General features: G+C 51.4%; 1 protein-coding gene and 1 long non-coding RNA gene across 8 annotated transcripts in view; both read right to left on the bottom strand.

Annotated features, from left to right (window-relative positions):
- Positions 1 to 915: 915 nt before the first annotated feature.
- Positions 916 to 14,920, bottom strand: LOC103675735. 6 transcript variants are annotated; one of them, XR_005837817.1, is made up of 5 exons: positions 14,460 to 14,920; positions 12,590 to 12,692; positions 10,787 to 11,120; positions 10,566 to 10,624; positions 916 to 1,281 (listed from the first exon to the last, which is right to left on the bottom strand). It is a non-coding gene; the product is annotated as an uncharacterized LOC103675735 (long non-coding RNA). The 6 variants fall into 6 exon arrangements; XR_005837819.1 differs by having other exon boundaries at positions 10,787 to 10,911; XR_005837821.1 differs by having other exon boundaries at positions 10,787 to 10,911; positions 12,611 to 12,692.
- Positions 14,921 to 15,665: 745 nt separating this feature from the next.
- The window catches only part of TEAD4 (TEA domain transcription factor 4), a 66,562-nt gene continuing 57,654 nt past the window's right edge, over positions 15,666 to 24,573 (bottom strand). For both annotated transcript variants that reach the window (XM_040642037.1, XM_040642038.1), the window contains 4 exons: positions 21,328 to 21,468; positions 20,470 to 20,622; positions 19,917 to 20,354; positions 15,666 to 16,836 (listed from right to left, as the gene is read on the bottom strand). In XM_040642037.1, coding sequence (XP_040497971.1) covers positions 20,241 to 20,354; positions 20,470 to 20,622; positions 21,328 to 21,468 — 408 coding nt within the window. In that variant the 3' untranslated portion in view covers positions 15,666 to 16,836; positions 19,917 to 20,240. The remainder of the gene's footprint in view (positions 16,837 to 19,916; positions 20,355 to 20,469; positions 20,623 to 21,327; positions 21,469 to 24,573) is intronic.

The following is a 24,573-nucleotide window of genomic DNA, read 5'->3' as shown; positions in this document are numbered from 1 at the left end:
GGTGAGGAGACCTACCTCCACATCTACCAATGAGGAGTGGTAGTTTCCACAGCTCCTGGGGGTGAAGATCGGGGCATCAAAGCAGACCAGAAGATTTATAACCGTCAGCCCGATGCACAGTGAGCTGCCCGTTGAAAGAAGCACTTTCAGGCGTGAAGAATGAAACGGTTCCTCCGCTACCCCACTCCCTTCAACATTTGCTAAGGCAGTTTGAAGCCTGCTTACTGATCACGGAAGCCTACCAGCTGCACGCAGGGGACCCACACCGGACCTGCCCCCATTCTCAAGGTGAAGAAGGCAGAAGTGACCAAAGACGGTTCTCGGGCTTCCTTTCCAAGCTCCCTCCCCTAAAGAATGCAAATCATCCCAAGGGCCCCTCTTTCCTTCAACTTCTCTCTCTTCCAAAGCTGTGAGGGAGGTGTAGCAGGACGGAGGGAACGACAGGAGTCCTGTGCAAGCCTTTGTCATAGGGTCACCATGTGATATTTGGGACATACTCATTCTAAAAAAATTCTTCATCAGTTATCTAAGTATCCTGTATTTTTAATTGCTAAATCTGGCAACTCCACCTCGGTATGGATCCTAAATATTTTTGATTTGTATGGGTACTAAATATTTTGTTTGTAGGTTATACGGTCTCTGTCATAACTACTCAGCCCTACCACGGGAGCAGCCATAAACAATTCACAAATGAATAAGTATGACTGTGTTCCAGGAAAACGTTATTTACAGGGGCGCCTGGGTGGCTCAGTCAGTAAAGCAGCTGACTCTGGGGTTTGCCGCAGGTCATGATCTCACGGTCCTGAGATCGAGCCCCACGTTGGGCTCCGTGCTCAGGGCAGAGTCTGCTTCTCCCTCTCCCTCTGCTCCACCCCCCACCCCAAATAAATAAAGAAAGAAATCTTAAAACAACAACAACAACAACTTTATTTACAAAAACAGGAATCAGGCCCTAGTTTGCCTACCCTGGACCAAGTTGGGGCCTTTAGATTCCCGGCTACCTTCAGAGGTATTGTGAGGGTGAGAGTGGCCTAGACCCAAGTTCTCAAGTGTGAAAAACAGACAGAGACCGAGCAAAATCACTGCATATAATGAACACCAGTAATTCTGAGGGAGTGTGCACGTGTGCACGTGTGGGACCCAAGGTGGTCAGTGCCTGTGGGAAGCACGCATGTCTAGAGCGGTTTGGAGCCACCTAGGTTCTACAAAGCTTGGTCAGACCCTGCTGGAAGAAGCACAGAGTCTATGTCTGGGATTCCTGGTGGTCAGCATGCATGTACTCTGTAAAGACAAAAATGCACAGACAACATTGTGAAATCAAAGTGCAGAGGCCGAGAAAAGCAGAACACCCCTGCAGAAGCCGCTGGTGTTCGTTCACCTGGTGTAGGGTACTCAGAAACGCGCGGTAGCTATCTGTGAGTGTGCCCGTGCGTGTGCCACACATGCACCATCTATCTGAACACGTGGGCAGCAACTGAGGAATCTGCACGGTGGGTTGAAATCAATAAATCTACCAGTAATAGCCATAGGAGTTACATTTATATCACCATTCTTAATGATCTTAGAATATTCCTATCAAAGGCAATTCTGTGGTTTAAAATCACAATTCAACTTCTGCTCCTCAAACCAAAACCACATCTAAAAGGGCTGACCAATTAAAAGCCTTAAATCCAATGATCAGTTTGCCACAGCACAGGAAATGTTAACGTGTCTGGAGCGAGGGAGTTGTGGGGGGGGGGCATGGTGCCAGATAAGGGCAAAGAATCACACAAGCAGCAGACTATAGCGGGCCATGTGAAGGACTTTGACACGCACATATGTCTTAAGACACGTAAGTCATCACTGAAGTGTTATAAACAAAAGAATGACAGGATCAGATTTGCATTTTGAGATTAGCACTCTGGCTGTATAGAGAACAAATTGGAGGGTGGCAGGGGCCAAAATGGATACAGGAGGCTTTAGAAGTTAGCTTGGTCTAGGTTGGTGGTAGTGATGAAGGAAGGCTATGAATAGACTTGAGAGAGATTTAGAAGATGAAATGTGCAGATGGGCGATGGATATGGGAATTAGGTAGGGAAAGGTGTCAAACATGACTTGTCAGGTTTTTGACCAGCCTGAGAGGATGGTTGGTGGAGCCGTTCATCGAGATAGGCAATAGGGGAAGAGGACTAGATTTAAGGGAATGATCATGAGTTCAGAGAAGACGAGGGCTGGGGCGCCTGGGTGGCTCAGTCGTTAAGCGTCTGCCTTCGGCTCAGGCTATGATCCCAGGGTCCCGGGATCGAGCCCCGAGTCGTGCTCCCTGCTCAGTGGAGAGCCTGCTTCTTCCTCTCCCACTCCCCCTGCTTGTGTTCCCTCTCTTGCTGTCTCTCTCTCTGTCAAATAAATAAATAAAAATAAAACAAAGAAGATGAGGGCTAATAAGTATCCATCAGACCAGTGAATTGAAGATCACTGGGGATCTTGGAAAGAGCCATTTCATTGCAGTGACGACACAGAGGCTGTGCTGGAGAGAGCTGAGAAGAGAGCAAATGGCAAGAAATGGGGAAAGACAATTATCTCAAGAAAACAAGCTGCGAAGATACATAGGGCAGATAGCTGAAGGAGATTATGGATCAAGGGAGGGTTTGAGGCATTTTTAACAGGGAGAATTGAACCTATTTGTGGAAAGAGTCCTATTTCTGGTATGGAAGAATCCACTTCTAACTGACCAACACTCTCACAGTTAATATCAATACAGTCTGAACAACATTCAAAACAAACAAACACACAAACAAAAGAAAACCAAACAAACCAACTGACTATCTGAGGACTCTGGAGAGTAAATCCCTGTAGGTAGATTTTGGGGGGGATTCAAAGTGTAGAAGAAGAACTGACGTGAGATGAGTTCCTATTTTTTGTGGATTTTCCCTGTGTTGGCCACAGTCACAGTACAGCGGAGGAATTCCGGTAGAAAACCCACCATCTCTTGGGCAGAGGAGCCGGAGGATAGAGCCCAGAGCACTCGAGGTTGCTGAAGAGTGAGGGGTGAATCCTACAAGGAAGAAAGGAAGGAGCCAGACAAAAGGAACACAAATTTCTCTGCATAAACTCTGCCCAAGTCTTTGGTTCCTGCTTGAACCATGTATGAGCAGGGAATCCCAGCTAAATATGAAAGAACCAAACTGAGACTTGAGCAAGTGCCTGCTGCAGGTAGGACAGAGTCTGTAGTTTCAGTATAATCAAGTTAATTGCCTGCTAAGAAAAAAAAATATCAATACTCTTCTGAACAATAAAAAAGAATCCAGAGGCTCCTCAATGTAACCTTCAAAATATTCAGGACATGATCCAAAATAATTCAACGTACAAAGAACCAGGAAAATGTGACCCATTCTCAAGGGATAAGCAGGCAACCAATGCCAATCCCAAGATAACTCAGATGCTGGAATTATCAGACGAGAATTCTGAAACAGCTATTATAACTATGTTCCAGGATATAAAGAAAATGCATTTATAATAAATGAACAGATAGGAAACAACAGCAGAAAAATAGAAACTATAAAAAAGAATCAAATGGAAATTTTGTTTAATTTTTTTTTTTTTTTTTTTTTTTTAGAGAGAGAGAGTGCGATCAGGGAGAGAGGCAGAGGGATAGGGAGAGAGAATCTTAAGCAGGCTCCACGCCCAGTACAGACAAGGGGTTTGAGCTCACAATCTTGAGATCATGAGCTAAGCAGAAATAAAGAGTCATACGCTTAACTGACTGATCCACCCAGGCACCCCTCAAATGAAAATTTTAGAACTAAATATATGGAATTTAAAAAAAAATTCACTGCATGGGCTTAATGGCCAAATAAGATCTCAGTGAAAGGAGAAAAAGAACTTGAAGATAAATCAATAGAAAGTAACCAACCTGAAAGAGAGAGAAATAACCAATATATAGATAATCGAAGTCCCAGAAGAAGAGAAAATGGGGTGGAAAAAATATATATATTTAAAAGCTTATGGGGAGGATCCAATCAAGAGGAAGAGGCTGAATATATGCAAAAGATGGAAGACTACAAATCGTGAAAGCTTTTATCGCATAAGAGAAGGGGTGGAATCCAAAGTCTAACTGATGAGATCTGGCTAAGGCAGAAAAGACGGAACACTTGCATCGCAACAAGAGGGAAAAGAGGATAGGATGGGAACAAACATAGGTGGATTTGTGTCCTCAATGGGGATTTTCATCCCATGGCCTCTAGTTTCCCTTTTAAAGAGAGAGGCTGTGGTGTGGCCTGCAGGGACAGAAGCTGGTTTGCTGCAGCTGCAAGTGTAAGGAAGGGCCAGAGGCTTGCTATCACTGCGGGAGAGTGAGAGCCTCGTCGCCACTTAATAGTGGTCCCTGGGTGTACTAAGGGCTTGTTGGAACATGGTAACCATGACTTTATGCAGAACCAATACACCCTGTCGTGTGACTTTCCCAGAGCTGCTCTGACACAGCACGCTGGGTTGGGGTAGTTGGGTTCATCACAGCTGGGGTTTTGCCAAATGGGTGTGACCAAGTAACAGAGGATCAAGGTTAGGCATAGACATTAATTCTAAGCTTGATAAGGAGAACAGAAAAAAAGTAAGAGCGCTGATGGGGTGGGGGTAATCAGAAGGATCAGCAGAGCAGAGGTGCTGGTGAGGGGCAGTGACGGCCGTGGGGGCAGCCAGCCAGCCGACAGGAAAGCAGGCAGAGGTCAGAGAGGGAGAGCCTGACTCTAAATTTTGGAACAGTTCCCACAGATGCCAAAGCCCCAGCTGTGACTGTGGAGGTGGATGGCTTGAAGAGAAAAGATTTGGCCTACAGAAAGAAGGTGTCACCCAAACTTCTTAACCGTAGGAAACAAACCACGGGTTGCTGGAGGGGCGGGGGTGGGAGGATGGGGTAACAGGGTGATGCACATTCAGGAGGGCACGTGATGTAATGTGCAGTGGGTGTCGTATGCAGCTGATGAATCACTGAACTCTACCTCTGAAACTAATAATATACTATATGTTAATTGACTTAAAATAAAAGTTTTTAAAAACAACAAAATTTCACCCAAACCAACACTGAGTTCACATAGGATGAGAGAGGAATATGAGACAGATGCTGAGATCTGCAAAGAATGAGGGACCGGGGGTCAGTAAATGGCAGAGGCTCTCGGGGGGGTGGGGAAGAAGGGGGCATAGCCATACCACTGGGACTCAGAACAGTGGTCTATGGGAAGTGGGAAGTAAGAAAAGCACGCCCCCTGCCTCCCAGCTTTTACACCGTGAGGTGGAAGAACAGACCCAGCCAGTGTGTGGGCGGGCCGCAGAAGCAGCAGTGTTTGCAGGTGTGTTACTTATCTATTACTGTGTGACAAATCACCACAGACTTAGCAGCCGAAAACAACCCCCGGCGATGACCTCACACTTTCTGTGTGTCAGTCCCAGCACAGCTTCGCTGGGCCCTGCGCTCTTACAAGGCTGCCGTCAGGGTGTTGGCCAGATGGCCATTTGGAGGCTCGACAGGGGAAGAATCTGCATCTGGGCTCGCTCAGGTTGTTGTCAGAGTTCGCTTCCTGGTGGCCATGCGGCTGAGGACACTGGTTTCTTGCTGGCTGTCTGCTGCAAGCCGTCCTCGGCTCCTAGAGGCGGTCTTCAGTGCTTAGCCACGCGGGCCTTCCCAACACGGACACTGATTTCATCAAGCCAACAAAGAGAGTCTCCTAGAACAAGTCTCTCAGCAAGACAGTCTTGTATCAACAACCTAATCACAGTTGTGACATCCCACCACCTTTGCCATGTTATGCATTAGAGGCACAGGTGCACACACACTCAAGGGGAGGGTATCACCCAGAGGGGTGAACACCAGGATCCGGGGTCATGGGGCCTGTCCTCCACAGAAGGGAAGGGGATATGGGATGTGTGGGATGTGTGCAAGTCACTGTGGGGCAAAACAGTGGGTGGAGGTGGGAGGCCAGGGGGTGGGAGCTGGATCGGGGTGAGCAAATGCTCGCCAGGAAGAGGGGTTTAGACTTTGAGTGCAAGTTGACGGCAATGGGGTTCTCTGCCTTTCTCCAGCCTATGTATTATGGAAGACAAATCTGCTTACTTACAAAAATGTGATGTGTCAAATAGGTTAACCTTGCTAAACACGTATTGATTCTATTTCCTCCAAAAGTCTGGCCTCTTTAAAGAGCAGATGGTTGAGGCACATACACTGAGACAGCCTGAGAGGAGTCGTAAAGATAACAGGGAGAAACAAAGTGACAGCCCTATTTCCAGGATAAAAGGCAGAGGAGGGCCAGAAGGCAAAGACCGCACCGGGAGAGAGGAAGAGAGCTGAAGCTGACACTTCAAAATTGGAATCAAGCCTGGTGAATTCAACAGAGTTGGATGAGATGAAATTGTGTGACTGTCAATAAAATGACCAGAGGATGATGGTTGATAAGACACAAGGATCCTAAAAGGGACAAGGCACACATCTGCAGCCCCACCGGGGCATCTGGTATCCAAGTCAATACACGGTCATTTACGACGTGGAAAGGATCGTTCATATTACGATTAAAATATACATAGCACGACATATTAAGGTTGTTTTGTAAGAAGCAGCTGCAGCTGGTAGTTTAAAGGGGGGAATAAAATGAACGTCTTTACAGAATATATATTTCTAAAGGACTTAGTAGAGTTGGCGTTAAATTGGACAAATAAGTGTGAACTCATTTTCTGGCTCTCTCACTAGAGGACTGGAGGTGGAAACTCAGTCCTTGCCTGCAATTCTCACGTGGATAATATGATTTGCACCAGGAGTGCCCAGACATTGGTCCCTAATAACATTCACCACTTAAGGAAACCAGGGCTTCTTAGAAAGTAGCTGATACCATTCCTCTGTGCAAGAAAAATCAAAGCGGGCCCAAGTCAGCTAGATGATGCCAGAAGCATGTTAGTTTCAAAAGATATTTAGGGAAAGGGACACAGCAAAGGAAGGAAGGAATGAAGGAAGGAAGGGAGGAAAGACAGGAGGGAGGAAGGAAAGAGGGAAGGGAAGGAGGAAGGGAAGGAGGAAGGGAGGAGGGAGGAAGGAAGGGAGGGCGGGAGGAAGGAAAAAAGCAAAGTTGCGACAGTCTGAGTATCAGAAAGGAAACGAACATCTGTGAGAAGCCCAAGTCCATCGTGATACTGTGGGTTATGCTAAAAAAAAAAAAAAAAAGGTACATGTGAGTTCCCCAAAATGTCGACTACTCAATGTGCATATCATAGCCAAGTTTTGGTTAATAATTAAGCTGTGGATTTTTTTTAAAGATTTTATTTATTGATTTGACAGAAGAGAGAGCAAGGGAGCACAAGAAGCGGGGGGGGGGGGCAGCAGAGGGAGAGGGAGAAGCAGGCTCCCCGCTGAGCAGGGAACCTGATGTGGAGCTCAATCCCAGAACCCCGGGATCAGGACCTGAGCCGAAGGCAGACGCCTAACGACTGAGCCATGGATTTTTTGTACTTGTATCAGGCAGTATGACTTAAGGGACATCCGGGGTTGAAAGATGCACTGGGTTGTAGTTCCTTTAAGTGAAGGTTTGGTAAGTTTTGTTATTGTGGCAGACAAAATTTGACCACAGGAAGTCACCCCCGCAGGTGATTGTCCCGCTGGGTGAAATTCTTTAATAGGCACATCCAGCCCACATCGCCAGACTGGCCCAATCATCAGGTGACTCTCCGTAGCTGTAACAAGACAACAGCTGCAAACATGGAGCTCACAACCCTAGTCTGTATGTGTGTACAAGCCCTAAACCTTCACCTTAGTCACCGCAGCCCCGCTGTGAGGCTCATTCTTTCTTTGTCGGACTAGAGGCTTGGAGATCGATACACAGATGGTGAATGAGGCAAACGTGTATTCATGCTTTCGTGATGGGTCTGAGGGTGTGTGCGCAGTCATTGGAATCATGTGCGCTCTGTTATTGTAAAGTTTTTAAAAAATTCAATTGAAAAATTTTGTATTTCTTGACTTAAAAATTTACATAATAAAATTAAGCACTCACCATTTCAATGTGCACAATTTTATCTGCTTTCTAAGGTGTTGGGAAAGTATAAACGCGTGTGACATATTGGACTTGAGATGTTGATTTCATAACTTGGGTGGATTAAGTTTGATGATTAAATGCTTAAATAAATCTGATTAGATCGACAAGTTGAGACTTACTATGGTTCATGAGTAAGTGTTCAAGTTCTTACCGTTAAACGCTTAGAGTCTAAGATTCTGTTAGATTCATAACTCTGCCTTGTTAGATTTTTGAAGTGCTTAACTACAGCTTAAACAATCGGAGCTAATTTAATCAATCAAATTTTAAGTGATTTTAATGTTTAGAGAATTTATGGCCTAACTGAACATTAATCAAAAAAACAAGTAAAAGATTTAACATGAAAACACTACCTGTATGAACAAAATAGCAAGATCTGTAAGCTGAACGTGAGTTAATAAAATCAGGCTTTAAATTTACAACTTCAATCAGTTGAAAAACATTAAAATACACAAATAGCTTTATTCTTTTTCATGAATAAAATTTCCCCTCGGACAACAAACACTCAATTGATAGTGGCTTAACCGTTTGCAAACTGATACAAAGTATAGAATATTTATTGATTGGAATGTTGATAGTTGCGGACATGACAAGGATTACAAGTCAAGTATTACAAGGACGCATCCGTTTTTTAATGTAGCTTTCTTTTATTCTGTTTTTCTTTTCCTAATTCTTTTATAGTAACTAAGTTCTATGAGCGGCGGTGAACACGTCGCACAAGTACATGCCTCTCGCAGGGAAGGAAGGCTCCGGACCCAGCCCACACTCCATCTCCAGTCCGCCTCCAAGAGGAGGTCACAGTCTGGGCACCGAGCTCTTCTGCGCACCTGGTCAAAGTCCAGCCTCCTGTTTCTCAAACTTTAACGTGTATAGGAATCACCTGCAGACTTTGATTCCAAATGACCGGGACAGGTGGGGTGAGAATTTGCATTTTCACTGAGCTCCTGATGTTGCTCTGCACCCAGGACCTGCCCTCTGAAGCCGTGAAGGGCATGCTCCGCACACGTGAGCCAGCATGGACGCGGCTCTTTCCAACGGTCCCCGTTACCTAGGGCTCTCAGCCGGGTGAGTGCACGCTCTCTCCCCACTCCGCCTCGGGTAAGGGGTTTTCCCTGCAGACTGGAACAAAGCCTTTTGCTCTCCTCACAGTAGCAGGGCTCAGGGGCCCTCATCTAAGGAGACACTGAGACAACTGCCCTCCCTTGGTCCTAAGTCGGACACCCCCTCCGCTGATCTCTGACGTGTGCCCTGCCCTCCATCACAGATATCAGATCCAAGACCAGGGGGCCTGATGTTATTTTGTTGATTTTGTGTGTGATTTCCCCTCCACTCGCTTGTAAGCTCTTGGAGGGCTGGCACTTTGATTCTGTTCACCGCCGCGTCCCCAGGAGCTAGAGCCGTGCCAGATACATCCTAGGTGCTCGGTGTTCACGGGATGAATGAAGTCTGTTTTGGCTCTAGGCCGTTCAAGCCCTCTGGAATTTGACATTGGGGTCCAAGTCTTACGTGATAAAGACAGTGGTAAGTGCCTTGCTTAGCCTCTTTTGGGCATACACCTCCCTCGAGGAAAGGGAAGTGTGGCCAAGGGCAGGACTGGAGTCTCCTTATGCCCCTTGTCATAATGCCATCTCAATGCCACTTCCATCTCTGGTCCAGAAGCGGGTTCCACAGAGCCCAGGCCAGAGGGCCAGCGCTCGTCACCCAAGGCCAGGGGAGGACACGGAATCAGAGGCAGACAGCAGAGGGCTAAGGGAGAAATCCCCGAGGCCCAAAAAGCTGCGAGGAGAATGTCATGAGTTGCCAAACTCCAGAGAGCAGAAGCAAATATCAAAGCCAGGGACTCCAGCCAGGAATCCAAGGTCCGGGGAGATGAAGAGCAAGTGGGCTGCTGGGAACTGGGGAGGGGCCGAGGCCTTTCCCCAGGGCAGGCATGTGAGGCTTGCTTTAATGTGCCTCCAGGAGCAGCGCTAGGGTGGGTCAGTCAAGATTAAAGGGGGCCATGGGTGGGATGGACAGACCAGTATTTCCCGAGGGCTCTTCCCTTCCTAGGGCTAGAGCTGGGGAGCAGCACGTGGTCCTAGAAGTCACAAGGCTGATTTCAAGCCCCAGCTTCTCCTTGCCGTCAGCACAGCCTTAAGAAAGTTACTTAAAAGTAATCTCACCTTGCCATTCGGAAGGCGCAAACCCTGCATCAGCTTAAAATCTGTGTCTCCCCCAGCAATCTCCGGATTGGTGGGGATTTAGAGAATTTGGAAAGAAGTCAGCAAAGTCGTTACTGAAGAGGAAAAGCAGAAGGAGAGATTCATGCCAAACTTCAGAAGCTCGGAGCCCGGCCTCTGAAGAAGGGAGGCTGCAGACGGCAGCAGATCTCTTTCATCCCGAGACATTCACAGGGTCACAGAACGCTCAGCCGACTTGGTCTGAACCTCTGATTGCTACCTGATTACTTCCAAAATCGGACTGCTGGCAGGCCAGCTGGCAGACACACTTTCCCCGTGTTGATGCTTGTCTAATTCTTACCTCCTTTGTTCTCCACCGTCTCCTGTACACCACATCATCTCTCTAGAAATAGCGTTTTCCTGAAAAGACGAGAAAGCTTTGATCGCTGCACCAAATAATGCTTCCTCCTGGCACTGGGCTCGCGGGGGGCACCGGGCTCGCGGGGACCTCCGGGGCCAGTTGCCAATGACCCCCCAGCGTCGGGCAAACCCCGGGGTAGAACCTCGTTGCCTATCCCTCACCTGCTCACCACCTGCCTTCCGGAGCCCTGGCCGAGAAGCCCAAGACGCAGGCTGAAGTGTAGGAGCTGCAATTCAGCAACCAGGTGACTGGAATTAGTGATTTCTCTGAGTCTCAGTTTCTTCATCTGTAAAAAGAAGTCTACAGAATCACAACGGAGCCGCCAACGTCAAGCGAGGCAGTGTGTCTGAAAGCGCTTCGTAAACTGCAAAGTGCTCTAGTCGGGGTGGTGTTATTGTTGTGGTGGTCGTTGCTCCATCTGTTCACACTCCAACCACTATGCCTCTGTGTTTGGTGCCAAATCCAACCACGTATCAGTTAGATTACGTTTGGCTGCTAATTACAAAAACAAACACCAAGTAAAAGTGACTTAAAGAAGACAGTTTCTTTCTCTCATCTGAAATCTGTCCACGGTTGTTATGGTGCTCCGTGGTATCAAAGATCCAAGATCGTTTTATCTTGTTGCTTTACCATGGGTAGCTTCCATTCCTAAGGTCACCTCATGGCCCAAAATGGCTGTAGGAGATCCAGCCATCACAAGACAATCCAGTCAACTAAAAAGAAGAGCTAAGAAGAGCATGCCTCCTCCCTTTTAGGACACTTCTGGAAGGTGTAGCTCTCCTTATCTCGTTGGCCATCCTAGACACAGGGCCACATCTAGCTGCAAGGGAGACTAGGAGACGGTATTTATTCTGGGTGACTGTGCACCCAGCTAGGACTCAGGAAGAGGGGAACGCTAGGGAGTCTCTACCACAAATGGTCATTTCTCCATCTTCATCTTAACCTACCTGTCAGCAGGATTTCAGCACTCCCGGCGAAAACACTTTCTTTCCTTCACTACTGAGAAGGAAACCACACACTCCCAGTTTTCTTCCTCTTCTCGGCTACCCTTCAATGTTGGAATGACTCAGGACAGTCCTGGGGATGCCCCTTCCTTCTCCTTGCAGGTGATCTCATCTAGTCTCAAAGACCCTTAAATGCCGGGGCGCCTGGGTGGCACAGCGGTTAAGCGTCTGCCTTCGGCTCAGGGCGTGATCCCGGCATTATGGGATCAAGCCCCACATCAGGCTCCTCCGCTAGGAGCCTGCTTCTTCCTCTCCCACTCCCCCTGCTTGTGTTCCGTCTCTCGCTGGCTGTCTCTATCCTGTCGAATAAATAAATAAAATCTTTAAAAAAAAAAAAAAAGACCCTTAAATGCCAATCCAGGTGCCAGGCAATCCTAAACCCAGCCCTGGCCTCTCCCCCTAATTCCAGAATCATATAGACAGCTGCTACTTGCCATCCCCCCTTGGATGGCGAGTGGGTGTCTCACCCTCCACTCCTCTCCACCCACAGACTGGCTCCTGCTCAAGTTTCTCCCGTCACAGTAAATAGCACCAGTAACTTCAACCAGGGAGTCTGGAGTTGATCTTCATTCCTCGCTTTTCCTGTACTCCCCACACCCACGCCATCAGGGAGTCACACTATCTTGCTTTTACATGCCCTGCTGTGCTCTCGTCCAAAGCACCCCCATGTCTCCCTAGAGCTCCACAGTCACCTCCTGACTGGGCCTCCCTGCCTCCCCTCCTGCCTCCTACTGCCTGTCCTCACACCACACAGTGAGACTTTAAAGAAGCCAATTAGGACGAAAGGGTGACTCAACACAGGCATCTCCTTCGTTCCCGCTGGAAACTCTTCTAAGACGATCATAAACGTATTTTACAAGACGTATACCCTAAAGGACAGAGAGTACAGGGGAGGGGATAATAGTAACCAGAATTCAGAAGTTGGACAACAGAGGGTGAGTGCCAACTGATTCAGCAAACCTGAGAAAGCCGAAGCCTCACCAGACAAAGCCAGACAAAGCAGAAAGGAACAGGCCTTCTATCACCGAATCCACCGAAGCCAAGACTTGATGGCACCAGGTATCTAGGAAGTAGAGGTAACAAGAGGAGGACTCAAACGGAGTTCGAGAATAGACAGAGCCCCCAAATCCTCTCCTCAACTCCACGCAGCCACGGGACGGCCCCCCCCACTCAGGCAGGAGCTGGCAGGTGACGATAGGGAATGGCTCGGGCTGGGGCACCTGGTCCAGAAGCGGAAAACAGGACATGATGGAAGCGTCCATAGTGAACGTGGAGACGTTCCCGGCACTCTTCTCCCACTCGGTTCCCAGAACACCAGGGGCTGGACAGTTCTCCCCAGTGAGAAGCTGGAGGGACCCTTCCCACAGAATCTGACCAGATGCGGAAGAAACACCCTACAGAAATCCACTTGCTAACATCAGAGCTGCCAGAGGGCGCAGAGTGCAGCCTGGTCCACACACGTGCCCCAGGGGGGTCACAGACGCCCCAGGGCTCCTGGTGCCCCTCTGAAGTATGGACAACCGAGGGGGGCTGGCCTGGGAGGAGAAGCTGGGCCATGGGCATCAGAGACCAAAGCACCAAGAGAAATGCAGCCGGGAGGAAATGCATCAGGCTGGGGGGGGAACCGCAGCTCTGACACCACGGGTAGCCTCTGGAAAATCAGTGAAGACACGGCCCCATGGGACCACGGGCAGCAGATACCCCAACGTGCAGCGGTCCTTCCCGCCGCTTCAACGCGCCCAGTCCTTTCCCACCCCAGGCCCTTAAAATAGGGGCTCCCTTCCCTAGGTCTTCACGTGGCTGCTTCTTCTGTCACCTCAAAGAGGCCTTCGATGCCCACCCTCTCCGAAGAAGGCCCCCAGCCAGAGCCTTGCATGGGAGTGGCCAGGGCCCGCTGGAGAGGGCCAGAGAGTGGTCAGGCATGGCCCGCCACCGATGTCTCCGCTCCACCGCTCAGCACCGGGTCACCGTGTCAAAGCCACTGTGCACAGTGGGGAACAGGGACTATGGCTGTGTTCCCATCACATTCTATTTAGACCCTGACACTTGAATTGCAGATTTTTTTTCAACCATTTAAAAACGTAAAAACCATTCTTAGCTTCCGAGCTATCCAAAAACAGGCGGCAGGCCGGATACGGCCAAACCCTCTTCTGATATATCATCCTGTTTTATTTTTGTCAAAGCACTGACCACTTCCTGCGATTTTCTTGTTTATGCCTTTTCTTGTTGCTTCTTATCCGTCTCCCCTGCTAGAGTGGAGGTTCTCTGAGAGCAAAGCCCCCTGCCATGTCCCTGGTTCCCTCAGCACCCAGAATAGTGCTTGGCACACGGCATGAGCTCAACTGTGTCTACCATGAGCCGGAATGACTGCTGTGCCACACAGGGACCCCACGCCCCCAGCACCGCTGGCAGTGCCTGAAAGGACCCGCCCTGCGGACAACAGCGCTACTCCCAGCCGTGCCCTCCCCTCTCCCCTTTCTCGTTTCCCGCTTCTGCTCCCCTTCCTTCCTTTCCTCAGTTCCACGCTGTAGGCCCCTCTATGAGGCCTGGGGCTACCCACAAACCTGAGAGCCAAGGAACACTCCCCCTCAGGCCGCCTGTCCTCTACCCTCCCAGAGCTAAGGATGAGGGAGCAGTGGTGAGCTGCTGGGCCAGCCCCCAGACCCAGAGACTGCCCGGGAGGCCCTGCCAGCAAGGCCAGGCCTCCTGCTTACCACTGAGAGAGGGAGAGCAGTGGGGAGAAATCTCTGAGCAAGGCCGGCACAAGCACTCTAATTTTTCGGCATGATGTAATGGGGCTCGCGGAGACAAAGAAGGCGCCCTCTCTCACCAGTGTCCAGAGAAAAGGATTCCTTGGGAGAAGTCCAGTCCCCAGCGTGGAGGCAGGGCCAGCAGACTCCAAACACTGGTGCCCACATTCCTTTAAGCGCGCCCAGCCGCCTGCTCGAACACATGCACACGCTACCGCACTCCAGTGGCCCGGTTTCCCGTGGAGGAAAGAATGTGCCGACCAGCAGCCAAGCACGGCCACGACCGGGGTGTGGCGCTGCTCCACGCGAACTCGTCAAGTGGGTCTGCTCACGTCGGGTGGAGGGCCGAGATCACGTTCCTCGCGTGCCAGGCTAGGAACCACATCCCACCAGCCCCTGCCTGAACCGCTCTTCAATCCAGTGGGTTTTGTGTCCTTTTGTTGCTGTGGAAGCACGTGACGCTCTGCGTCGGAAACGGCGGTGCTCACGGAAGCTGGCGGCACAACATCCTCACTCGGGCGCCGGCAGGAACGGACGTGACCCGGACCGCCGCCCAGCCGCTGCGCCCCACTGGCCCAATGGCACAGGCCTGAACCTTACCCCATGTTTGCAGGCACCCCCTAGGGCTCTCTACTCTCTTGGGAGGGACTGCGCTGGCCAGGGGGTGGCTCACGTGGGCTCCGAGTTCCTGCTCCCACGGACAGGGTTCAGTGGAGGCTGCCTCCTTGCCTCCACTGTGCTGCCACTGCCGTCTCGGGGCTCCGTTCACAGAGGAGACTCTCAATTCCATAAAAAAAAAAACCACTTGCACAAAGGCCTTTGTGTAGGTAGCAGACTTTACTGAAGATTTAGGGAGACAAAGGGGGGTTACATAGCAAAAATACAAAAACTTAAAGTTGAATATTAGACATCCATGAGCTTAAAAATAAAAAGACCTTTAGCCCCCCGCCAACTGGGCTCCAGAGTTCTACAAAGGTGCTGGACCACCTCTCCCGTCCTCTCTCAGGATGTAAACAAATCCGAATTCCAGACAGTCTCTTATTCACAGTGGCTTAGACCACCATTTGCTCGTGCTCCCTTTCGAGACCCTTCCCTGGGGCCTCCTTCCCCTCGTGGGTCACAAAGTTATCTTCTCAGTTAAGAACACTTCCTTCCCCGTTTCTGAGACCTGAGGATGAAAGTCTAAGCACTGTCCCTGTGCTGGAGAGTTCCCACGAGACTGAGAGCCAAAGGCCTCCTTGTGGGCTCTGGGGGACATCAGAGCAGAGCTTGTGTTTTTTCCATTAAAGTGTGTGTGTGTGTGTGTGTGTGTACACGTGTCTGTGCGAGTGTGTGTCTGTTAGGGATGGAAAGAGCAGCGTCAGGGCAGGTTTCAACACACCTAAGTTACCACCATTCACTGAGTGCTCACCGTCAGCTCGGGCCATCACCTTTCTCCCAACAGCAACCTAAAGTCAAAGCCATTTTATTCCCATTTCGCAAGCGGGGTTATGAAGGTCTGAGAGGGTGAGCTATTTGCACAAGATCTCGAAACTTAGCAGCAGCCAATTCGGCTTCTTAAGAACAACTCCTGTATCAATTTAGGTCTTTGGGGGAAAGCTGCTTGTTCTCCTTTCTGGAGCTGACATAGCAGACGACGTAAGAAGAGGTCGGACACAGCGAGCACTGGCTACCCCTGCCCCCGAGGGGAAACACATTGCTGCTCTATCTCCCACGCCCACTCTGTGCAGGTTCAGCCCAGGTGAGCACCCCTGAACCGACAGAGCCTCGCACCAGGCCCAGCGCCACGGGCCATCAGGAGCTCCCTGCTGCCCCCACCCCTGCTTCTCTGAGCTGCCTGCCCTCCTCCCTCCAGCCCCGTGAGCACCCTGCCCGCTGCCCTCGGAAGCCTACAGCGGGGGAGAGGAAGCCAGTGACAGACTAAGCACACACGATCTGAGCGGCCTGAGCCATGGCTGCCCCTTGATCCTTCCTCCACTGGCTTTAGTCCTGAAAGCGCAGGGCTGGTATCCACACACGTGCATGCACACGCACCCTAAGGTCCTTCTGTGTGGGGTTCTCATCCCACTCCATGGAAGTTCGCTGGTGGCCGCTGAGGCAGTCTGCTCAGTCACGGTCAGACGAGCAGTCTGTTTCCACGTCCCGATCTCAACCATGCTCCCTCCTAGCTGTAGACACGTCAGGAGGGCAAAGGGCTCCACTCGTGGGCTCAGGGCCCTTACTCACCGCCTGGACCCCCCACAGCATGGATCACGCTGCCTTGTACACGTGCACTCCTTCAGTGAATGTTTACTGAGCACCTGCTATGTTCCAGATGCGGTGTTTAGTTTACACAAAGTAACAGACCAAGGAAGCTACAGTCTCCACCCACAGACCTGAGTCTGGGAGGAAAGACAGACTCAGGAGCAGACAATTACACATGCTCTCTGTGGGCCCCAGCAGCCCCAGCAACAATTTCTAAAAAAAAAAAAAAAAAATCAAAGATTAAAGATCAAAAAGACTCAGACCCTTGCTTCAAACACTTCCAGGACCTCCCTTCACATGGAGGAAAATCCAAAGTCCTTGCCAAGCAAGGGGGTGCTGGGCTGGGGAGGGGGCTGGGTTGCTTCCCCCGCCCCCTCACTCCCAGGTCTGGACAGCCAGCCCAGGCAGGATCTAGCCCCTGTCGCCCCCGTACCTTAGCCCATACAGCTCACTCTCTGTACCTGGCACACACCCTCCTCCCTGCACCTGCCCCGCATCCATACCTCCCTGTCTCTCCTCAGAATGCCTTCCCCTCCCTTCCCCAGGCCTGCGAGGCTTCCCCAGTGACTCTCAACGTCAGCACCCCTCTGCCTTGAAAGCACTTGTCACAGTGTGCATGGCCTGTTACTTGCTCACTTTTTCTTCCTCAATGAAACATCGCTCCCTGAGGACTTCCATCTGTCTGGGTCAGTGAGACCTTCCCAGTGCCCCGCACGGAGCAGAAGTTAAGGAAACAATTGCTAACTGAATGAATAAACACATTAATACTCTCAGCAAGTTAGTTCACTTCCCTGTGCCCCACTTTCTGCATCCTTCAGATGGGGACAGCACAGCCCCCACTGGCTGAGGATTAGGAGAGGTGACAGAGGTGCCCGTGTTCTGGGTCAGGAACGGCAGGCTTCGGCCACACAAGGGCAGGTGTGACTACCGCTTCCACATGAGAAGGGGTGACCGCACACCGGCCCTTGAAGAATGAGGAACAGTTCTCCAGCAGGAGAAGAGGGCGGGGCACAACCGGCCCTCAAAACATGCAGTGCCAAGGCCTAACGGTGGGGCAGGGCGCCCGATTCCGAGCGCGCAGGGGAGTGCCCCACAAGCCTGCAAGAGCGGTGGGCCAGGTCAGGGCTCCCACTGGCCCCCATGGCCACACGCCGCACTGTACCGGGGTGGGGTAGGCAGCCACGCCTGCATTCCCCACGGCTGACTGGTCTGGAACTTACAGCTCTAAGTACATGACCTTCCACGAGGCTACTGAGGTCAGCTCCTGAAGAGAAGGGAAAACGCACAGCTCACACCTGGCCCCGACATCTGAACCGACTCGTTCCCAACCGTAACGCAAAAGATCATCTCCTTAATGCATGCATGTGCCACGGCCAAGAGGCTGCTCACACGTCCTTCGTGAGTATTTGCCTGAAGGTTCGCAGTCAAGCCAGAAGGGTGAGCATCTGAGTTCCCCTTATCCAGACAGCCCAAGGGGAGAGGTGAGGAGAGGGCGAGGGTTGTGACAGTGACCGGGGAGCGATGGGAGAGCCTTACACAAACCCGCCCGTGGGCATGTGAGCACATGCCATCTGCTCAGCACCTCCCAGACCCCACGCCCACCTCCACAGCACATCTTCTGATGAGAGCCGACCCCACGTACAGTGGAGTTATGCAACTTGGCACGAGGTCTAGCAGCAGTCCAGAGGCTTTTGGTTAAAATTGCTTTTTGATGAGAAGAGGCAATCTTGGCCTGTGAGGGCAGGATACTGGATAGCTGGCTTCTTTTCCCCATCTGGAACGCTGGCCAGCCTTCGGTCCAGCTGCTTATCTAAACACTGCCCATCCTCTATGGGGCAGCCCCTCTCCATTGCAACCTCTTCCCTGGAACTTCCACACCCTGCTCTCTCCCATCTCTGAACTCCAGTTTCTGCAAGGATCAGCCAACCCCACTCAGGAGTTCTTCGATCTGACCTTTTAGACTGCAAGCTCCTGCTATTAATAACAATGTATATTTATCGAACACATTTATGTGCTCGGCACTATTCTAGGCACTCTACGTATACGAGGTAGGTACTCTTATTATACCCATTTTACAGATGGGGAAACTGAGGCACAGTGAAATTAACTAACTTGCCCCAAGGCCACAAAGCTACTCAGTGGCTGAGCGCCAGGATTTCCATCCTAGCTGTCTGACTCAAGCCCTTGATCCTAACCACCATTCCATAACACCTCCTAGATGCTGTCTTACTCACTTTTCTATTCTCATATAATATCTCCCAGAGTGCTGGGCACAAAGTAAAGCTGCAGGTTGAATCTTCATTCTTTCTGCTCCAAGCTTCTGGAATTGCGGTTCCCATTAAGGGTGACATGAGGGCCACTAGATGGCAGCAAAGAGCCAGACCCAGGCCTCCCTAAGGGAGGAGAGGGAAAAACTAATTATAATAACATTTATTTAGTGCATCTTGCACCAGGCACTTTATAGACATGAGCTCTTTTTCTCACTAAGGCCTTCTAAGGTAGGTGCTATTGCCCTCCCCTTTATGGAGAGCAAAGGACACCAAGGCTCAGACTGGTGGAGAAATCTGCCCAAGGTCAGACACCCAGGACTAAAGCCAGGACCACCAAAACCCTAAGACCGCACAGTTCTCCAAAGAGATAAACCAGGGAACCCTTCACTGGTTCCCTCGAGGCCCAGGGTGGGTTCCACACCCTCCTCCATCCACAGGGCACACAGAAATGACTACTGTCTAGGGAGGGAGTGGACAGCGGGGCTGGCTCCGAGGCAGTCACCACCCAGCAGGCACCCTGGCTGGGAGGGAGCTCGAGGTAGGACTCACAGAACATCAGAACTGGGTGGTCTCAGAGACCACTGGTCCACTCCAGACCTCTGACCCCCTTTCTTGGCCTTCACCCCCACAAAGGATGCTGCGTGACACCAGCCTCACCACCTAAACTCCGTAAGCTGGCCTCAGCGCCGCCACTCCTACTCTCCCTGTCTCAAGCTCCTGGCTATGGAATCCACTCCCACTGGGGATGGATGAAAACTATCTAGAGAATTCTGGCTGTATCCCCTTCCAGCCTTTCCAGTAACTGCCACCTCCACACCTCAAACCCAACCCCTGGGATGGACCGAGCCCTGCTGTTTGCTGTCCTGGGGCCGGGTCAACAGAGGTGGCCAGAACACCATGCACGAGTCCCTGCGGGGGCACAGGTGGGATGCAGAGAACGGAGCCCACGAGCCAGCCCCCGGCCCCCCGGCGTGGCTGGCAGCGCAGTGTAGGGTTCGAGTGGCAGCAGAGGAGCCAGCCCACCTGGAGCTTCTGCGTCTGGTGATGTTCCTGGCTGAGTCCATCGGGGGGCTCTGGGGCTGCTTCTGGCCTGCTTCCCAGTCTGTCCCCCTTTCTCCCGCAGCCCCTCCCGAGGCTCAGACAGCCAGATCAGGTCCTCTGAAAATACACACCATCTTGGGTTTATTTGGGGTTGGGCATTGCAGGTTCAGGCACAGTTTGTCCCTGGATAGGAAGAGTCAAGGCCTCTCGGCTCTCCTGGCACTTCAGGGGGCTGCCCCTGCAGATCCCCTCCCCATGTCCCTGCACACACGACGTCTCTTCCCCCCTCCCTGCTCCCTGAGTCTCTTATTCTTTCACCAGCCGGTAGATATGGTGCTGAGCCCCGTGCTCGCTGGCTGACACCTCAAAGACATACGCAACACACAGCAGCGTCTCCTGCGTGTCTCTGTTGGTGACCACCTGCCGGTGATGAAAGAGACGACAGTTAGAGCCAAAGCCCCAAACAGGGGCACGCCATTTGCTCGAGCCACCGATCCCGTCCCGCCGCACACCTGTAGCCCCCCGACACACACACCTGCAGGATGGTGAAATTCTCCAGCACGCTGTTCATCATGTACTTCTCGGGCAGGTGCTTCAGCTTATGGATGAAATTGATCATGTACTCGCAGAGCGGGGACCGATGAATGCGGTATGAGTAGTGGCCGTTCTCATAGCGGGCATACTCTGTCTGCAGGACGCAGGGGGCAGCGGGGGCTCAGAATCTCTCTTGACCACTTCCAGCCCCGGGCCCAGCTCTCTGGGGAAACTCCACGACCCACTCACTGTCGACCTCCTCCGTCAGTGACGGGCAGACCAGGTCGAGGAGGAGGGAGCTCAAGGGCCTAAGAGCAGTGGCACTAGGCAAGATGGGACAGAGCGGTGCCTCCGTCCTGGCTGCACACGAACACACGCTAATGGGCACGAGCGCATGGAAGCAGGTGACATCTGAACCAGACTGCTGGGCTGCATCGATGTCAATTTCCCGGGTGCCAGTGATACTCTAGCTCTGCAAGATGTTGCCGGATGAAGGGGACACAGGGTGACAACTGCACTGTGTGTGGAGCCGTAATTATCTCGAAATAAACATTTAATTAAAAATAACTCGAAGAGCATTTTATACGCTACTACTGCTGTGGGGCGGGCTGCAGGCCCTGGTGTGTCTCCAGAGCCCCCAGATGACCGCAGGGGCAGCCAGGACTGGGAAGCCCGGGATGGGCATGGTCTCGTCCCTGGTACCAGCCTACATCTGGTTGTGTTGGACATGAGGTGGGTTACCAAGAACTGCCAGATGTGTGAGGGGAAGACTCAGATAAATCTGGGGACAAGGATGAAGGGCAGCCTGAGGCAGAGGAGGGCCTGGCCTAACAAGCACATGGGGCAGGGGGGCTCCTACCTCCACTTTCTCTACCACCTGCTTGCCAAAAGAGCAGACCTTGGTGGAACAAGTGATTATCATGTTCTCCGGACTCTCATACTGGCTGGAGACCCCGTAGAAGGAGCTGCCTTCATCCTCGATGTTGGTGTTGAGGTCTGCCTGGAGGAAGACACAGGGAAGACAAGCAGTGGACAGGTGAGTCAGCAGGGGCCCTGCTGGGGGTAGAGCAGAGGGGAATCCTGGGGCCACCGTCCTGGTTCTAGGGCCAGGAAGACATCAGGAGGGCCTAAAAAGAACTGGGAGAGTAGGATCTTGGAAAACTTCCACATTCTCCACACCCAGGCCTGGCATAAAGTCAGGGTGTGTCGCCTAAACAATGGCAAAAGAACAGTGTCACCTGCATTAGTCGCAGCCTCTGTTACCCATTTAGGCACCAACATACCCAGCAGTTAAGGCCCCCAACTTTGTCTTTAGGATTCAAGTTTTATAGTCTAAGGCTTTGCTCTTGTTAAACTGCAAACATCTGAATCTATATCAGTCATTTCTATTTTAGTATGAATTTGTCAGATCCTTTCCAGAGTCAATTTTGATGGTGCAGTAAGCGTGGGAACAGAAAGCCAGAATGGGAGACTGGTGGAGGGGAGAGTAGGAGGGGGTGCTGGGACTCCTCTGTCTCATCCTCCAGTCCAGCTGGTCACTGGACCCTGCCAGTGCTCTTCTGGAAATGGCTCTGGGGGCTAGCCTCTCAGCCATCTTTAGGGCATTACTGAGTCCAGCCACCCTTGACCTTTTTACATCTCTGTTTCAGCCTCCAGATGAATCCCCCTCAATGCCAGTCTTCTTCCCTTTGGTTCATTCTCTAACTTCTCTGAGAGTTCTCTTCAAAAAACAAGTCTGACTGTATCCCTCCACGGTTAAAACCCTCTCACTGAAGCCCTTGCCATAAGAGAACACGACTCTCACTCCCCAGCCCAGCTTGTGAGCCCCTGGTCCTCTAGGTCAGCTTCTTGCTGTTCCCCAACACACATCTTCTCTTCCTCTGTGGACAGCAGAGCCTAACGTGCCTCCTGCTGGATGCTGGGTTGACTTGAAATTTTCCTCTTAGAAGAGGTGGGGTAAGATTGCTGAATTCACACACACCCCCTGCAAGAGGGATAGAGCAGAATGTCGGCTTCAGTGCGATCAGTGAGGCTCCCTGACCATAAGCCCAGCCCAACTCCACACAGCTGACATGTGACGGGCCCCAGGTCGTCAGGCTCCCAGTCCAGCGCTTAACTGAATGTGGCAGAGTTACAGGAGAGGGAGGGAGACATTAGAGGAGACAATTCAGTGCCTTGCCAGCTCTGAGGCAGACACTGTGTTTCTGAAGCCCTAAACTACTTACGGGTCCCCATCCCCAGAACTCAGGCCCACACTGAATCACCCCATCCAAACCAGGGGTGCTAAGAGAGCAACTTAGGACTCAGAACAAATGCACAGATTTAAAAAGGCTTAGTCTGAAGGTGCAGTTTCTGCTCCCGCCTACACAAGCAGCCTGAAATCACTGCTGAGCTGGGCCCAGACTGCAGCCCTCCCGATACAGGAGAAGCTCCAGACTCTGTTACAGAACCTGACTCCAAGGACTCCTCTGCGCAAAAACAGGGGGCTCCCCAGAACCCCGGGAAGGTTCTGGCACCTTCCAGAGCCAGGCACCAGGCAGTTCTGTTACCGGCCATTAGGGGATGCTCAGTCATTACGTCTCTCTCCTTTTGGGAAAGACGTTTTCCAAGAGCAAGAACATTCTCTAGACTGGTGGGGGCTGTTAAATGTCTTACAGCACAATAGAAATATTATGTAGCTACAAAAAATGTTGAGAAGGACCTGTGTTTACTATTGTGAATTGACTGCGATAATTGCTGAGTGAAAAAAGAAAAGCAGGTTATGGAACACAATGAGGATGTGTTACTTTCATGATGAGAAAACTCACGGTGAATCGAATGGCATAGATTTAGTGCACTCTGCAATGGTTTTAATGAGGCCACTAGGAAGACAGGAAAACAAGGAATTACAGCTACATTCAAGTCCAGGCTCAGCCCCTGAAATAAACAGCAGTGTCGTAAACACGTCCCATCCCAGCCCCGGCTGGCCTCCCTCTCCACTCGAGGGGGGCATGGAGCTGGGCAAGGAGAGGGTGGCCCTGAGTGCTGGCCGGGGTGGACCAGGACTCGCTGGGCTGGGAATTAAGGGCAGCTGGGACTGGCGCAAGGCTTTACAGTTCAGTATAAGGTGAACTGGGACCAAAATCCAGCTCTCCGTCTCCTATTTTCCCCGCTAAGTCACATGCTCCTCCTGGGAGACTAAGTTTGCCAGACTCTTTAAAAAGGAACACTTTGCTCAAAGTATGCTGCAGCTAGAAGCACAGGGCAGAAGCGTGAAAAAGAGCTGGCAGGAAGCCTGGCCGCCTGGGAAGGGCAGGCACCTGAACACGGAGGGTGGGTGCCAGCCAAGCGGAAAGGCCAGGGCATGAAATGATGGCTCTCAGACTACAGCCACTGCTGGGGTCCTCTCGATTAATGGCACACCTGCATAGCACCTACCACAGACCCTCCTCTGCCCCTACTACTTTCTCTTAAAACCACTCAGTCCTTAAGTCCATGCTAAGCAAGGTTATCCATGAAATCAGTCAGGGATTCTATTTTTTCTGTGATAATAACTGCATAACTATTAAAGAAGAAATATTTGTTCGTATGCCATCAAAAACGCTGTGCACCAGGGCTGGGCAGGACTGGCCCAATCCCTCCCAGGTTCTTCCCAGCACACAAAGGTCACAGCTGCTTAGCACCCCCACGGCGCCCTGGACATGCCATGCCCTTCATCACCTTGTGCTGCCAGGATCTGTTCAGATGGCCTTGGCCCCTTCCAGATGGTAAGCACCCTGCCAGCAAGAACTAAGCTCCCTCGGGGCCTGGGCCACAGCTGGGGGGAGGTGGGCCTGTAACGAAGGCTGCCTGTGACTGTTCAACCTTTCACCTCTGGGTGGCACTGAGAAAAGAGGTGAGCCCGGCATCACCACCCACCCCCAACACACACACACAGGTCTTGGTCCTAGCCTCCCACTCACCTGGCCCTTCCATCCCTCAATCACCTACTTATCCTGCCCCAGCCCAGCACTGCCAAGGGGAGCGGGGCCCAAAGAGGCTGACACGTTGTCCCTGCTGTCAAGAAATTTGTAACTTGTGGGACAGCAAGTAGCATAAGCGTGATGGTGTTTGAGTGGTACAGAGA

Source organism: Ursus maritimus, unplaced genomic scaffold (genome assembly GCF_017311325.1).
Source record: "Ursus maritimus isolate PB19 unplaced genomic scaffold, ASM1731132v1 scaffold_26, whole genome shotgun sequence".
In the NCBI taxonomy this organism is placed as follows: Eukaryota; Metazoa; Chordata; class Mammalia; order Carnivora; family Ursidae; genus Ursus; species Ursus maritimus.
Note: the sequence above shows the minus strand (reverse complement) of the source record. Positions and strands in the feature narration are given on the sequence as shown.